General features: G+C 40.8%; 1 protein-coding gene across 3 annotated transcripts in view; it reads right to left on the bottom strand.

Annotated features, from left to right (window-relative positions):
• LOC117435799 (nucleolar protein 4-like) overlaps positions 1 to 16381 on the bottom strand; it is a 94742-nt gene extending 78361 nt beyond the window's left edge. For all 3 annotated transcript variants that reach the window (XM_034059233.3, XM_034059234.3, XM_034059235.3), the window contains exons 1-5: positions 14566 to 16381; positions 7746 to 7895; positions 2423 to 2534; positions 1996 to 2108; positions 1562 to 1694 (exon numbers count right to left, since the gene is read on the bottom strand). In XM_034059233.3, coding sequence (XP_033915124.1) covers positions 1562 to 1694; positions 1996 to 2108; positions 2423 to 2534; positions 7746 to 7895; positions 14566 to 14820 — 763 coding nt within the window. In that variant the 5' untranslated portion in view covers positions 14821 to 16381. The remainder of the gene's footprint in view (positions 1 to 1561; positions 1695 to 1995; positions 2109 to 2422; positions 2535 to 7745; positions 7896 to 14565) is intronic.
• Positions 16382 to 18341: the final 1960 nt, after the last annotated feature.

Below are 18341 nucleotides of genomic sequence, written 5' to 3'. Positions count from 1 at the left end.
CTGAAAACTGCTGTTCACAAATGCTCTCCATCCAACCTCACTGAGCTCGAGCTGTTTTGCAAGGAGGAATGGGCAAAAATTTCAGTCTCTCGATGTGCAAAACTGATAGAGACATACCCCAAGCGACTTACAGCTGTAATCGCAGCAAAAGGTGGCGCTACAAAGTATTAACTTAAGGGGGCTGAATAATTTTGCACGCCCAATTTTTCAGTTTTTTATTTGTTAAAAAAGTTTGAAATATCCAATAAATTTCGTTCCACTTCATGATTGTGTCCCACTTGTTGTTGATTCTTCACAAAAAATTACAGTTTCATATCTTTATGTTTGAAGCCTGAAATGTGGCAAAAGGTCGCAAAGTTCAAGGGGGCCGAATACTTTCGCAAGGCACTGTATATATAATAATAATAAAACTGGGCACCAGTGCTGTGTTTTCAAGTAAACCTTCTGTCTCCCGTGTGTGTCAGTGAATTGCCCACCACCTTTCCACAGGTTATAAAACATTGATGTTAACTTTATGTTTCTTAAGATGTTAGTCCGTCATTTTACTTCCTTTTATTGAGTGGATGTTATTGAGAATTTGACTCACACAGATAAAGATGAAAAATAATTATGTAACGATTATTCAGAAGGAGTCATACACTGTATGTGGCAAATTAGGAATCCAACTGCCAAATTGATGCACGATTGCGTATTACAGTCTGTCAGAATCAGTATTTGGTGAAGGTTACTCACATGAGGTTCCTGCTCTTACGGTACAATCTGTAGTACTACCTGGTGTTCCTTTTCAGCCCTGTCCTACCTACCAGACAGTGTTAGATGTGTGCTAGTGTATCATCACATTCTTGTATCACCCTGTCCACCTCCCCTCCACCCCACTCCAGTATTCACATAAAGGCATCTTTGCCAGCTCTGCATAGCAATCTGTTTTACAGCAGTCTTTCCAACTTTTCAAAGCAACTGAAAACCCGAGTCAAAGAACAGCATATGCCACATTTGGCTTGTTAAGAGATAGTCACACAGACTGAAAAGTATAATCTTGTGTAGTGTATGCCACTCTTTTACTGATCTCTACATAATAAAATATTCACATGTTGCCTTCTTTTTTCTTATCGGGGTACTTATTTCTGTAATTTAAGCCTATTTGTTGTTGTTTTTTTAAATACAAAAAAAAGTTAAAATAATAATGTTACAAAATGAGAAACCAACTACTTCACTGTTCTATGACTTGGTAAAATTAGGTTTGGTAAAATTAACTGGTGTATTTTGCCTAAATTATAGATGTTAAACACTTAGGAAACCTGGCCTTCAGTGTCTGGAGCATCCTTCCAAAGGCTGCTGTAATAATGTTGGATAATGGAATCACAAACTACTGCAGGCCAATATAGATTTACAAGCAATAAATGAGACATTTAACCAATTTTAACTTCTCATGCACAGAGCTTCACAAAAATCCCAAATCTTATTTAGTTAAATTACCAATTGCATCAACATCTAATCTAAAAATGTTCAAATGAGCAATACACAGTGCACCAGAGGCTGTTAACTAGAGCAGAAAACTAACCATCTTGCTGATTGTGAAGATTCTGGGGACTGCTCATTCTTTCTTCAAGGTTGGAACTCAGGTCAGAATTCACTGCTGACATCCGTGTGGAGTCACTCGTGTCAAATTCATCGCTATCCAAAGAACTGTCTTCCTGCAAATCACAATCGTCTCAAAATTATACTCCAATTCTGTTTTAGTGTAGAAAGTGCATGGTGTTCACACTAAACGTGTGTTCTTCCATTAATTGCAAAAACATGGCAAAGTACCAACTTCGAAATCTTTGTCTGAGAGAAGTTGACAGAAAGCCTGTATATATTACACATGCTGGTTATTTTTTTTCACACATGATGCACATATTTCTTTATGGTTTGCTGCAATTATTCAAAAAATTATTCATCAAAACTTTATTTTTGGATTGCAGCACAAAAATACTTTTAGTCTGAATAATGTACCTCATCGTTTTGGGAGTTTAGTAGCTGGAGCTTCATGTGTTTCATGTAGGCCATTGTTATTGGCATGTTATAGTCAATCATGCTGGTCACCAAAGTGGGTGGCTTCCCGTTTTCTGAAAAGAAACAATAATTTCAAAAGTAACATTTTTGTAGCCATTTATTCATGAACCTGCATGGTACCTACAGTTTGTTGAAGTTATGTATTTTGTAGGCTTTACTACACATTTCTCTCTCTCTCACTTTTTGATAAATGGTGAATCATTTTGTTTTCATAACATTTGTGCTTGTAACAGTTTTCTGAGAAAGCACTATTCATATATCAGTGTATTTTCAGTTCCTTTTTTGACCAGAAATCACAATACAAGAGCAATCAGGTGTGTGATATACGCTCCTATTACATTTCCATGTTAATTAGCAGCAGACTCACCTTTATGCTCTGCCCCTTCTGGGTTTAAATGCATTCTCTTCTGACATTCAGAGCAGCTCATAAGAAACCGTGTCACTGCTTCACGTGGCAGGAAGGCATAGGTCTCTGAAATCTAAATCAAATCAGAAAAATCTGTTTTGCTGCTATCCTGGAACAATGGACACAATAGAACATGATACTGTACAAAACACTCTATTTCTAATGAGAACCCCTATTTTATATCACCACACTGCGCAAGCCGAGAGATTTTCTCAGTACAAATAGAATACGTGAAACTGTTCACAATTCAGACTGACAATGACATCTAATTACAGGAGGGCCTGACTGCATATCCCTTCTAATCGGAGTGCACTATGCTAACATGGCAAATTTGCTTAATAGAGTATTTATTTTCAAACACAATTTCGTGGAACAATTATGAAAAAACATACAATTAAATATTGCTCTACTAATCTGAATTGAAATGCTTTAAAGGGAAATAGTTTGGTTAGCTAAGACAGTTGGGAAATATCAGGAAACTGATCTTATTGTGTCCTCTCCAGTGATTTACATTAATACTACCACCATTGCTGCATCCCTCTCTCTACAACATAGCAAAGTAATTAGCCGGACAGTTGAGAGCCATTAACTGAAAAATAACCCCACCAGGATTGTTTTCCCTCACTTACTTCACACTAAGGTAAACAGTATATATCATATAAAATAGCAGATTGCAGGAAGTGTTTAATCTATAACTCCATCTGGATTTGATAAATGATTAGATTAGTTTTCTATAATACACAATCAGTCATTTATTCTCCATATAAAACGCTGCATATTCATGTGTGCAACTCAAGGGTCTGATGAACTTAGCGCTATCTGGATCCGACTAAAACAGACAGTGGTATGTAGCTCAGGAAAGGAAAATGCCTAATGTATGGCTCCCGTTCTGTGATTACTCGACTGAACAAGCTTTCCTTACATGCCCTTGCTTACAGCCAGCACATTATTTAAAACAGGGTCAGTTAATTCCACTGTCTGTTTCTTAACACTGACTGCTCGCACTACAATCCAATCAACAGACCTGTCTCTGAAGGGCCTCTGCCAACGCAGAGTCCAGTTCATTATTTATATTATGTCTAACATAGATAAATGAAACTATAAACATTTTAGACATTAATGACAAGAGTTGACAGTTGCTCATTGCATATACAGTGCAATATTATTATTAACCTAATAGAACATTAGACACTGCCTCAGCCAATCAAGATGCAGCATTTCAGTAAATGCCCGCCAGTGTAAACAAAACGTGATTAAATAATAATGCATTAGTCCGCCCCAACTTTAGTAGTTTAAATGTATTTGAAACGCAAAGCAAGTTTGATGTTCATTTTCAAAGTTAAGAATCATGTGATGCAACAGGAGAAGATTTTATTCAACAAAGTTACTTGAAAACATTTAAATAATTTGATTACATGTTTTGCACGTGACCTCTTTACTGTTATTAAACTCGCCTAAAGCATAGTGTTGTGTGAAGCATTGCCATTACGTATTCTGTTCCTTGTCGGTGAGATGAGATGACGCTAAAAGCTCTATAACCAAGAATGCAGACAAGTTAATTTGCATAGTAGTTAAGGCCCAGCCTCCGTCCCTGTTAAAAACAGACGACATGGAGCAAGAGCTACAACAAGCGGCACATAGATGAATCCCATCAACGAAGGTTAAAAAAGTCCATCATGGTTATTTTTTTCTTCTTCTAGTACCGGTACTATAATGCTGCTTCAAGAGAGTGAGATTGACGAGCTTAAATATCAGCGGGTCATGGAACACATTTTTAACAAAAAGTGGCATTGATGTGTGCTTGAGAGTAATCCGTCTAGAGAGTGGACATATTGTACTGAGATTTGTTTCTTAGCAAGGGTTCAACTGCAAGTTATCAGGTGGCATTGATTAATTTCAGCAACAATAGCTGAACTTCGTGACCAATCGCTTAATAACTTGAAGAAACCTATTACTAGAACTGACAGCTCCTCTAATCTTTTTGGTTTCTTGCTGACAAACATGCAAGCATCAAACAGCCCTCAATGTCAAGATGCTTCACTGAGTATCAACAGTACTGGTGGATAGAAAGAAGGAAAAAATACACCGGAATCCTGCAAAATTAACATTACTTGATATACTGTACATACAATTGTTGCAAGAAGGATATTTAAACCAGTTAAACAGAAAGTAGTTATATTAATTATAGTGCACTCTTCATTAATATACAGTAGTCTCCAGCTAAAAGAACACCCATATATATAAACGATAAGACACTCCACATCAGGCATTACCAGCCTGGTAATGCCCGATGTGGGGCATCTTATTGCTTTTATACTTTAATGTTACAGCACAATTAATCATAATTTGTATTTATTTTAACTGTATTTATTGTTTTTTTGTATGCATATTTCCATATACATACTCTAAAACGAACGTTCTACAAAATATAGTCCTCCATTATAATAACGTTGCCTATGAGCGTCTCTATAAAATGTACAAAACACCGTTTTTTGCCATTATGTTACTGATTTTATGTTTTCCTAATGGCCTACCAGATATTTGTATCGCTCACCTTGGTTGGATCTAGTCCGGTTCCTGGATAAAGATAGGAAGCTGGAGGATTCTTTGGACATTTCAGTATATATTTCTCCAGTGACTTGATGGGGCAGTTTGGATCGTTGGGGCACTCATACATTTAACGATCATATTTTGACATGTTGTAAATAAAACATGACCCTTTTAAATGACTCCTGCGTGTTTTATTGCAGTACAGACACTGAGGCAGCTGCTCAATCGGTGTCTTCCACTTTCAACAGGTGGTTTACAGTGAGTGTTTTTAAAGGCACATATTGTACAATCAAGTCAGCGATTTGCTGTTTTTTTTTAAATTTAGTAATCGCCAATTATTTTATTATTCTCTCCCAATTTGGCATATCCAATTATTTTTAGGCTCAGCTCACCGCTACCACACCCGCACTGTGGCGAAGATGAGCACACGCTGTCCTCCACCATCAGCCGACCACTTTCTTTTCACACTGTAGACTCACCATGAAGCCACCTCAGAGCTACAGCGTCGGTGGACAATGTCCAAGGTGCCCTCCAACTAGCACAGGAGTGTGAGAACTAGCACAGGAGTGTAAAGAGGAAGGTGAGCATCGGAGCCGACCTGCTGTTAGAGCAGCCGAGGTGGAAGGGGGGCCGGATCAAAGCGGGCTGGGGCTGGCCGAGGTGATGGAGGAGATAGTGGCCATTCAAAAAACAATGGCAGCATGGCTGTCCCCGTCCCCAACCCCCCCCCCCCGGTCCAGACACCGTCTCTGCTGGGAGTGCGGGCAGACCGGGCACATTCAAGTCGACTGCTAGAGAAGATGGAGTCTTGCCGACTCTCCCTGGGTTTTGGCGTCAAACCCTGCATGGTCGGAAATGACACAGGGTCAGCAAAGGAGGGGAATACTGCCTCACGTTACCAACCCCACTGTGATGACATCTGTCCCCGACGAGGTGATGGCTGTCATCGGGAGGACAAACAACGGGGCGCACCTGCACTTGACTTGCCGAGTGGAAGGCGTGCCCTGCACCTCTCTAATTGACACTCGGTCTAGTGTCAAGTCCACACTGGCATTGTGCAGCAGTCGAGCGCAGCCAGCCGGGCTAAACTCAAGCCAACAGCCGTGGCTGGCTGGAGATCCACCTGGGACACTTGCTCATTCAGCACGAAGTGTGGGTGGCTGACATCCAGGACCCCTGCATCCTTGGGCTGGATTTCCTGCAGCGGTTGAGAGGGTGACTAGACCTGGCCAAGGGGACGGTGCAGTTCAGGAACGATCCAGCACTGCAGCTGGAGATTCCATTAGGGTTGGTGGGTGCATAGTCCTCTCCCGGAGGACTGGACTGCTCTCCCAGTATATCTGGGGCAAGCGGCAGCATTGCTGCAAGCGCCAGCACAAATGCCTCCCCCAGCAGGCCAGGAGGGGGGCGACAAAAGGCCGCAACGGCGAAGACAAAGACCTGGAGCGAATCATCTGCGAAACAGTGGGGTGCAGCGACAGTTGTTCTCCACCAGGTGGCAGTGGCAACTGCAACAGGAGGGACCGGATCACTGCCGACACTGAGCAAAGCCGTGGAAGGGGTGTGGCAAAGGAGCTGCGAAGGTCTCAGCCTGGAACAAAAGGGCAAGTTATAGCAGCTGCTTCATGAATTCCAGGGAACCTTCGCAGTGCTCCCAAAGATGGGGGTCGGACCAGCCTGGTGCAACACCAAATCGACACCAGGGAAGCCCCCCCAAGCCAGGAACCACCTCGCCGTCTACCCGTGGCTGAAAGCATGATACAGGAGATGCTGGATACAGACATTATCGAGCCATCTGACAGTCCGTGGGCAGCACTGGTAGTCTTGTTTACCCGCTGGATTGTCCTGTTTCATCTCCCTTGATCTCCGCAGCGGCTACTGGCAGGTGGAGCTCGCCCTGGATGTATTCTCCACTGGTCAGGGGCTCTGTCATTTCCGGGTGATGCCGTTTGGTCTGAGCGGCTGATGGAGAAGGTGCTCAGTAGAATCCCGAGGCAGGCGTGCATCGTTTACCTGGATGACCTGTTGGTGCACGCCCCCACCTACCCAGCTCTGCACAACCTACGTCAAGTGCTGGACAGGATCAGCGCTGCAGGGCTGAGACTGCACCTGGGAAAGTACCACCTGCTGGGCCGCCAAACGGCCTTCCTGGGACACCGGGTTAGCGAGCAGGAGATCGTTACTGACCCTGAGAAGATAGCTGCTGCTGTGACCTGCCCCCCTCCTCAATGAAGCAGCTGTGCAGTTTCCTGGGGCTGGCCTCCTATTACCGGCGGTTTGTAAAGGGTATCACAGCAATCGCTAACCCCCTGCATTGGGTGCCGTGCAGAGCGCAACTACTGCGTGACCCAGAGGGAACTGACGGTGGTGGATTTATATTATTCACACATTGTCAAATGGTTTCTGTTAACAGAGAAAAAAATAAAAAATAAACATAGAGTGTATGAATGCTGCCTGGTGAACCTTCGAAGGTTTAAAACTACCTTTGAATTCCTAGCTAGCAAACGAATCTTCAAACACAGCCCTAGTTTAAAATAATTAGCCACCTATGACAAATAATTATGTCATAGCTGCATATTTGTGGTGAATACCACTTTAGCTTTGGAATCACTGGAGAATAGAAATGACTAGGTTAAGAATAGTTATACCCACAAATAAGCAAAAGTATTACATTTAAGCAATACAAAGGTATAAACATAAGCCGTACATTATCCCTGATAAAAGGTTAACTTACCGCCTTGTAAGTCCTCTTTTGTCCAGCATGTTTCCGTGTTTTTTCTCCATTAGTTCCATTTTCAACATGCATGGCGTAAATTATATCAAAGAAATCCTCTACCACAGCCACTTGTCTTAATGACACTTTCTCATCTATCCCCACGCCTTCCTGCAAAATCAAAGAAATCAACATTTATTAAGGATTCTTTTTCTAGCAAAGCTTTAGAACATAAAAAAGGACAATATAAGTCAATGGGTCAAGCTGTCTAGGAAACTGAATGACAGGTTACTTAATTAATTACTTAAAGGAACACATTATACAATGTGAAAATGCATAATACCCCATATGTGTTCCTCATTTTCCAATCATTTGTGTTTTTAATTAACATTTATTACTTTACTCTTGGATATTTGGCATGTTTAAAGACACCAGCATATTTTACCTGGGGCTATCTCTGTAAGCCTAATTATATTATGAGACCTTTAAACAGTGCTGGAGAAGTGATTAAAAATTGTGATTATGAACACATATCAGGGGTTAATAATCAGATTTTAAAATATAAAAATCTGCAAATTCAGAAGAGTAAAGAATTCATTTAATTCACAAAAAAGGCTACTGGCTCTGATACTGTGGAGTATTGTAAGGGCAACAGATTGGTGTGAATATTGTATCTGATTAGTCTGATTAGAAGTATCTATGCATACTTCCTATAGAGAATTTCTCTAGCGTATTTGTATCTGTTCATATCTGGCTTCCAGCATAAACATAATTTGGCTGGTAAAGCTATGGGGGGCAGCTGTGACCTTCAAACTCTGTGTCACTGGTTCAATACAATACTATGGAGCAGGGGAAACCAACTTGCTGAAAGGTCATACAGTATGCCCCACATTATTTTGTAAAATACAGGAATAATAGACAATACCTTGGCTGAACCAGTGTATATGCAAATTTAGCTGAAACCTCGTTAGATATACAGCAGATACTTGGAATAAATAGAGCTCATAAGAATTGCAAACATCATAAAAAGGTGCTAAAAGGTAAAAAACTAAAGATACATAAATGAACAGGAATTTAACACTATACCACACATTAAACTTTTCTTATTCTGCAATATAATCTTCAAAAGTTTTGGAGTCATACGGCAGGTGTTTTCTGACAGATCGCCCCCCCCCCCCCCCCCCCCAAGAAAAAAAAGAAATCCCATAAGCTGTCTAGTCTTGTTCTATTTCAAAAGTTTATGACACTATTGTGGTGGTTTCCCAGTCCTCCAATGACAGCTCAACTGATTTGGGATCTCCTATTCCACCCGTAATTACTATAATTAGCTCAAGTTTCAGACCTGCACAATCTAAGTTTAAACGTAGGTTCTATTATTCACTGAACCACTAAATTCAAGTCCATTTATTAAGCTGTTGTTTAGATCAATTGAATACAAAGAGACTCTGTGGTACAGTCCTGCAGCTACAGAAATTGTGTAGTAAGACATGCAGGGCAATGGTAATAGTGAGGTATAAGTATCAACATTTTAATACTTTTTTTTTAATTATGTAAAAAGGCACCCTGCAATCATTTAAGTCGTGTTTATAATGCAATAGGGTGTACAGAAGTATGAACTTTGGTAAAATGGGATAAACATTCAACAGAAACTACTGCAGGTGAAAAATACCTGATAAATATCTAGCAAAACAATTTTTGGACATTGATATTTTAGACATTCTCCTTTTTAAAAAGATTTCCACTTCAAACACCTTGGTGCTATTAGGGTCAAAGCTCTTTTCGTGGTTTAAACAGATAACAGCAAGGTCACCTGGAAATAGTAATGGGGGGGTTGCTGCTCAATAGTAGCTTCTTAAAACAAGATATTATGAACTGCATGATGGACCAAAGTGTCCCAAAGAACATTAAACAACAGTACAGAACTAATAGATGGTAGGAATTATGTCAGTCAAGAAACAATTCAAATCAAGTCAAAAGACCAGATGAGGGGCTCCCGAGTGGCGCATCCAGTAAAGGCACTCTGTGTGGAGTGCAGGATGCGCCCTGTAGTCTGGTTCGAGTCCAGGCTATTCCACTGCAACCATGGGTGGGAGCTCCCAGGGGGCGGAGCGCAATTGGCCAAGTGCCGCCCGGGTGGGGAGGGCTTAGGTCGGCCAGGGTGTCCTCGGCACACTGCGCACCAACCTGTAGACTGTCTGGGCGCCTGCAAGCCTGTCTGTAAGTTGCCCAGAGCTGCGTGGTCCTCCGACGCTGTAGCTGTAGGTGACTGCATGGTGGGCCTGTGCGGGGGTGGCAGCCGTGAGCCGGGTTGAAATAAACAATAATTGGGCTTACTTCTTATTTGTGGAGAAAATAAGAAAAATAATTGGTGATTCCAAATTTAAAAATAAAAAATACAAAAAAAAGACCAGATGAATTAAAAACCAAGATTGACTGTACCATTCACTACTTCACCACAGTAAAACTATGTTTAACATGTTGTTGCAATACATATGCCATGTATTTACAATTCTTTATCACACTTATCTTTCATTCACAACAGTGTTTTATTTTGATTTCACTTCACTTTTACTAAATAGGCTTTTACACTAATCATTTATAAAGGAACCTTTAAATGAGAAGAAAATAAATGCACCTTCCCTAATTCCTAGCAAACGGATAACATTGTGGTGTTCCACTGCACTTCTGAGACATCAATAAACAGACAGGAATCTATAGGGTCAACATAGCCACACGATACTGAATTCATAGTGCGTGAAAAAAGACATGCAAGAGAATTAAAGTTTAGCGTGTGCACAGAAGTACAGAAGGTAATTTTGTAATTTTTCGTGGAACATATAAAATCAGCATTGTATAGCATTTGAAAAATACTGTACAAGTATATCATGTTGCAACACTGGCTGTAATGACTGTGTGAACAGCTAATCCGCTTTGGTGTTTCTCTTCCCTTGTGGAGCTGCTGGTTTGGAACAGCAGACTGCAGGCAGGTATAATAGACTGTCTCCATAGCAACCTGGAAAGAATTCCCTGCCCCTGCTCCAGTGCAAGCACCAGTCCCATCCGGAATGAGTGCACAAGCCTGAGGCACGGCCTGCTCTGTAACATTTAGGTATCTTTAGACTTAATCTAAGAGCTACAGAACTACAGAATCTGCACTTAGAAAACAGTATCTATCTAGAATGCAACGGTATCAAGCAGTATCTATACAGAATGCAACAGAACCCTTCTAAAAGTGTACTTAATGGTACTTTTCTTTTATTGGTGCTTAAAACTTCATGTCTTCATTTTTTCCAGGTTACAGTATAATGCAATTGCGTAGATATACTGTATAGGTTTCTATGTGGAAAAACAGCCTTTTGTGAAAGAAATAAGAACAAACCTTTTGAGCGTAAAGTGGTTTCTCATATAAGCAAGAAAGACAGCACAAGATGTAATAGGCAGTCTGAAAAGTGAATATCATACTATAGTGGTTACAGGTGGTTTGCTGTAACTCCCTGATTTGTGAGTGGGAATCCTATACAAAGAGAAACTGCGGGTGGGGGAGCTAGATATAAACAGGGCCAGTTTAAAACCCTTGTCAGATGGATGTAGGCCTTGCTAGAAGGAGGAAGGCAAGTGCACCCTTTCCCTCAAGGGAGATGGATGCAACAGAGCATGTGACACTGTACCGCCCTAATGTAGTAACACAGTTTGGGCAGCAGCTGAAGACTTAGACCAGTCTACTGCAAAATCCAGATAAACTATAAATAATAATATGCCAAGGAAATGCAAAGTAACTGACTCAAGTACAAATGCCCGAAAAGGTCATTATTTTAAGAACAAGAAAGCAATCAGCCCCCTTAAATAACGTATTAGTTCTCAAATGGAATTCCCAATAACACTGGAATTGTAATTGTTTTCTTTGGTTAGCAAAACACATGAACAGCATTGTGGCGAACCGCGCAGTCCCGGAAGGTAGGGGTTTCTCAGAGACGGAGGTGTGATGCGAACCCAGGCCCTCCCACTCTGAAGCATAGCGCCGATACCGCTGTGCAAAAGACCCGGCTCCCTTGCAGGAGCTGGTACCGGTCTTCATATTTGATTGCGTCACCTACCAGCCTTACCATTTGCAGTAAAACTGGCCATGTTTAACACGTTGCAATGCATATGCCATGTATTTACAATTCTTTACCACACTTATCTTTCATTCACAACAGCGCTTTATTTTGATTTCACTTCGCTTTTACTAAATAGGCTTTTACACTAATCGTTTATAAAGGAACCTTTAAATGGGAAGAAGAAAATAAATGCACCTTCTCTAATTCCTAGCAAACGGATAACATTGTGGTGTTTCACTGCACTTCTGAGACATCAATAAACAGGGTCAACATATACTTGAAGTACCGTTTCGGAACTATACTTATTTTAACTATAATATTGAATACAGTAACTGTAACCAATTCAAGTTTATGAAGCTAAAGGTCTTTCTTTATAATGTGCTACTGCTGCTGTCCTGCACAGGGCCTGAAATGGACTGTTAGCTTATGCGTTGCCTGGCGACCTGAAGCACATACCCCAGACCACAGAAAGATAAGCCTACAAAGATTGATCTGTTTAAATTCACAACCCACCACAGAGCCAGAAGTAAGCAAGACAATGCACATGTGTGTTTAGTGTAAAGCAAGCCCGCCCTCATACTTCATTAAAATCGTTAAAATACTGTGGTATTTTTTAACACGGTGGTCGTGGGGAATTTATGGCAACGTGCATCAGAAGCAGAAGCAATTAATTAGGGATCACCTTCCCTGTGTGTTTTTTGAGAATGAAATGCACAACCCATTTTCATGTAGTCGGCTTTTTATCTAGAATTGGATTGATTTGCTGCAGTGCTCTGTGTTTGTTTTTAAAGAGCAGCTTATTGTTTCCACAAAGGCATACTGAAGCCCTTTTATAATGTTTACAGTCTGATAGGATGTCTGGACTTAGCGCCCGACTCGCTCTTTGTCGCTTTTCCGATGTAGGTAAGTAGCCACAGTCCGATTGTCTTTTTCTTTACTTACACCGAAGCATTCATGCTATTACCTGCAGCAACGGATTACAGCCCCATCTAAAAACATCTTGTCTCAGGCTACTGCAGGGTTGGTCAGAAAAATAAGAACACTGCAGCACTGGCTCTTGAGGTCATTAATTTTGGCAGGACAGCAAATGTGTCTGTCCGATAACGGGATGCCTCGTTATACTTCAGAAGATCCTGCTGCTGCAGTGCATTTAAAGACCCACTGTAGCCTACTCGACTAGTTCATTTTAAAGATGACTAGCAGAGTATTAAAGTCCCTCGGTGGCCACCTATTGCAGGATCCCACCCAGGTGAATTGCTCAAATAAACACGCATGCACATTACATCAGGATACAGGACAACAAAGCTCGAATCAAACGCGACAACGGGCGCGTGTATACACCATCTCCTACACTAAAACAACTTGCTTTGCGTTGTTTAATCTCCCTCTTAAAGTATACATGTTTGTTTTAATGCACTCCTATAAACCATATTACGCACTGCACTGTCCACAAAATAATAGGCTACAATCATTTACATTGAAGTTAATCATAACCCAATAACAAAAAAAAAACTATAGTACCGTCCTAAAACCCATTGCTTTTCTATAATTTACTTTAGTATCTATGTACTACAGTTTACAGTCGTGTCTTCGGAAATGTAGAATGTTTTTTTGTGGTAAAAAGGCTATGTCATGTGGCACATATGCCGACACCATTCTTCACAAACACAAGGACTGTACCGTCTTGACTAAATGATAATAGATCGATTACAATTGATTAAGTATTTAGTCACCAAAACAAATACGAAACATGTTGTTTTTTCAATATAATATTGACATATAGCCTAGGTATTGATATATTGACGGAAAAGATGAATATTGTGGTATTTACTGCGTAAGGTAAGATGGGCTACAGAAAATAACATGCAAAAAAAAAAAACATGTTTTAGCTCTCTTACTATCACTTGTTGTAGAAGGCCTATATGCACCTTTTATTACTTACATATTCTATAATGGACATTTATGAAATATTTCATACGTTTGGTAAATATGCAAATTAATATTTTCAACAAGTGACAGGCTTTGGATGCGCAATACAGTGTGCCCAAACTTAATACAATGTGTTTTTTTCTTGTTATCACAGGAAAAGGGTGCCTTTTCAGCTTCACTCCCATGGTTACTGTGAATCGTAGGGAGCGCTAAAGGATCACTGCATCAAGTGGAATAGTGTGTGGGTTTTAGCTTCTGCGTGCAGGTTTAATGCATAATGCCTGAGTGTTGGCAAGAGCTGCCAGAAGATTATCAATATGCAGATAAAATGATGTGTCGCGGTGTAAAATGATATTCCATAAACGAAATCTTAGAACCAGTACTTGGCTGTTATACCGTCTACCATTGACAGAAGTTGTCCATATGTGAAGATATTGGTTGAACTTAGGAAATCCCCGAACAAGCGCTACATTTGGCAGGGCATCAAGCAGTCTGCCCTATGTAGTGAACGGCACGTCATGTACCATACTCACATCTGTAAACCCAAAATACATATTTTGAATAGGTTTTACTATTTAAAATATCGTATATATCAGTACTTGTTAATGACAAGCTATTTATTTATGACAAAAAGCTGGCATTACCCTGAAGAATGGGCACTGCAGGTTTTTAATTAATCGCTATGACTTAACAATGTGGCCATTGTAGCCTACGTACAGAGTGGTGCTGACTTTGAATCTTATGAGGGTCACACTACCCTGTACTGTTCATTCACACGTTTTGGCAGGCGGTTAATATCAATAAATATCACTAACCGTAGTTTTCACCGGCACGTACAGCACTTGTTTTTCTCCACCGCTGATCTCATCTGGAACCCCAAGCTGGAAACCTTTGGACTTGACCCAAAATTTAAACTTAGCATTGTCTGTGGAGCTGGACTCTGATCCATTTAGGAGCTGCACTATCCGGTCGTATTTTTTACGGGTCACTGTCTTTGTCTTCCCGGAATCCCCATATGTCCGGAGACACCAGTCCTGAAACTGGCGGTACATGTCCCGATCGCCCTCCATTATCCTAAACAGGGGACCAATGTGTTCCTCGTCGTTTTTTTCTTCTCGCCTGTTTGCTGTATGTTACTTTGCACCTGTTCGCCTATTATTGATCATAAAAAAAATCCCTACCGAGCTTGATACCTTAGAAGAGTGACGCTGATTTTAGAATGACCTCACTAGAAAATAATGGTGGGGCATCTAACCTCGTTAATTTTTAATTGATCTGTCTCTCACAATGCGAAACAATTGGATCTCGGTCGCTTTTAATAGCCCCTCTTCTCCTCTACGTGATCAGTTGCAATATTTAAGACCCAAGAATCATGCCAGTATCTTCATTCCACACCACAAGAAAAAAAACAGCTTATTTATGTATCCTTCTCGTTCTTTATTAGATTTCGATCCCAGGACCCTCTTTATCTACCTGATATCGGTTCAATTCAACAGACGATGCAAATTAGCTATTGGCTGCTTTTTTATTATTATTATGTATCCAAGCGCTGTTCTGTTTTGTGCTAGACTGTGCCTCTCCCCTCTCTAGTCCCCGTGCAGGATGAAATGTGAGCCAGGGCAATACCCTGTCTTGTAACAATGCTTTTGGCAGCTTTTCGTTTTTAACTGCAGTTCTGCTGTTTAACCCAACAATATAATTAAATACAATCTCCCAGGGCTTCTATAATGTTCTCTGACCAAGTGTGCATTTCTCAATTACTACTGTAACGTTCGGCTGGTTCATGACAGTATCCACGAAAATGTCCACTTCCTCAATTTCTGAATGCAGGGCTGCGTTTGTCTATTTACTTTGTAGCTACCACAAGGAGTTCTTACAAAAAAATATCTTGCATTTGATTTGTATTGTATGTTCCTGATTGTATTGTATGTTTTTTTATTGTATTGTTGGGCAAATACACCGATGTAGAATCCAAAATAGCGATAGCAAATCGGGCTATTTCTCCCCCATCGGTTGTAGGCTCTGGAAGAAAAGTATTTCTGTCCGGTGTTCTGAATAAAAGAATACACTGGTTACGCCCCTATGTCTAATTTGTAACGATTATATCCAAATTAAAACGAATTTTATAATATTTATTCTTAACGTTCGTCCTTTTCGACGTGTCTCCGACAAACCCAATACCAGAAGAACTCCTCCTTTGTGAGAGAAATGATACCTGGCGGTTTCCCAAAGCGGCCACAACTAATGTTCCTATTTTCCGCGTCTAGAATCTATTCTTTTAATTTAAAGATGTGAAAACACGACTGTCAGCCCTTTTCAGGAAGTATACCCAGTCCCGACACTATACACAGATAGCCTATCTCTTCTCAGACCTCTCTTAGTAAATAAATGTTAATGGTTTGCTCACAGGACGATCAAATGCCTGCCTTCAGAAGTCTTCAGAATCTTCTTCAGTTTCAAACTATAGTTGTGTAATTAAAAAAAATCTAGTCGGCATTCCTCCTCTCTTAATATCGGTCGATGGCTTTATCGCCCTTTGTATAGCAGTTGCAGCGGCAGGATAGAACCTTCCCTAACAGCCTCCGTTCTTTATACTCTATATTATTAGGTCTGGCGGTGGCTCCAGCCGGGACTGACAGTACGGGCTGAGTGAGAGCACTGCACAGAAACCTCTCTCCCCGAGTTCCAACCATCTGATTGGCTGCTGGGACAAAAGTTTCTGTGGAGACGGCTGAGCCGTGACGTCACAGAAAGAATTGTCCCATTTAGGGATCCCAGGAAGTGCGCATGCTTCACTTAGCAGGTTGGTTCATTGGAGCAGACCTGTGAGAGCTTGCCAGCAGCAGTGTGCTGGCATAACAAGGTGGCGAAAGGGGTAGAAACGTTTTCCATGCGGTTTCCATGGAGATCTTCTTGTAGAATGAAAGGGGAAAAGAATACATGTAGGTACAACTGGTTTATGCAATGCGCAGCGTTATATTGACTCAAGCCAGGCTCTATAACAACAGAACAACTTCTCAAATATTTAACGACATATTATTTAAATTCAGGACATTTATTGATAGCGGCCGCATTGATATTACAATGCATCGTTAGATACGGAGGACCGGAACTGTAGAAGAAACAAGTATTCTTGTGCAGGCGGTCTTCTGGAAAGAAGCATGATGAGATGGATACTTTTGGGGTATATATAAGGAACTGGCAAATGCTAGCAAGCGTAGCCCAGAGCATTCGCACATGCAGTGTACCGTGTAATAATTAGTACAGTACATTCGCCGTCGATTTAGAGAAAATAGGCACATTTTAAAGAAACATGATTATTTGTTTTAATGCAAGACAATTTATTATTACGAATCACATTTAAATTCTGGTGGCTCCATCGCTCCAACAGGTTCCATATAGCCTGTAGCAGGTACTCAGTGGTCCGCCTTGTCATTTTTCACTACTCACACGTGTTGATTTGCTGTAGTAGGCTACTATTAGTCATGAAATCAAACTGTCTTACGGTGCTTTCACTGGTACACGAATTGCTGGAGAAGGATTGGTATACGCTTGTATTTATTTTATATAGCATCGGGTTTCTGTTACTGATTTTCTTATGTTATATATTTTGCACGCATATCTTTCGCTGTACATTTTTTAAATGGCGTTACAGTATTATCCAAAAATGTGTGTGTGTGTGTTTCATTTCAGTAAAGAACATACATTTTAAAATACATATATTTTATTTTAGACTTTATTTTTCCAGTACGGAGGACAGTAATTGGGCGCCCTATTCCATTACTGGAGATTTGGTTCAATCCAAAATTCATTACTTGTGACTAGATTTCCTTATTATTAACCTGAAACACGGTGGAGCACAGGTTTGACCAATAGTAAAGGAGGGATAACTGTAGTAAATCAACAGAAGCATACTTCTTTAATCAACATGGAATTAGTTTGGTTAAAGCTCAAATCATTTGTTTCTTATTATATTGTATTCTAAATAATAGATGATACTGTGTATGGGTTCAATATAAAGCCAGAGATTATATTTAAAATAAAACAAAAGGTAGCAAATTATGGAATCCCTAATACAGATTTCCATTACATAAGAGTAGATGTTAAACCTTCATGCTGATTTGAACTCGGCTCTCGCCAAGATAAGCTCCAACTAAGACGTAGCCTTACAGTAAACTAATGTGATCCATATGTGTCTCCATCCGTTTGTGCGTCCTTCCATATGATGATGTAGATATCCTTCTGTCTGGTGTTGTTGGCTGAAGTGTAATGCTGGCTCCAGGGATCAGCTTTTTGCCTCCCTAGCGCATCAGCACACACAACGGCTGCGATGCTGGCTCCGGGGATCAACCACAGTGCGGTCTCCCCAGCGCATCAGCATGACAACCGTCTGGATTGAGCTAAGCAGGGTACATCTATGGGGTCTTCAAGTGGGCACCTTCCATCCTCAGTGTTTCATCGACTGGTGTCCCAGCATCACCGTCCTCCGTCCTCCACTCAGCTCAGCCCAGCTTACTTACCTGTACATCAGCGTTTCTTTCTTTCTATTGTGCTTGAGATCCCCAGCCAGAATCTTTCCGTCTCAACCACA

Source organism: Acipenser ruthenus, chromosome 3, assembly GCF_902713425.1.
Source record: "Acipenser ruthenus chromosome 3, fAciRut3.2 maternal haplotype, whole genome shotgun sequence".
In the NCBI taxonomy this organism is placed as follows: domain Eukaryota; kingdom Metazoa; phylum Chordata; class Actinopteri; order Acipenseriformes; family Acipenseridae; genus Acipenser; species Acipenser ruthenus.
Note: the sequence above shows the minus strand (reverse complement) of the source record. Positions and strands in the feature narration are given on the sequence as shown.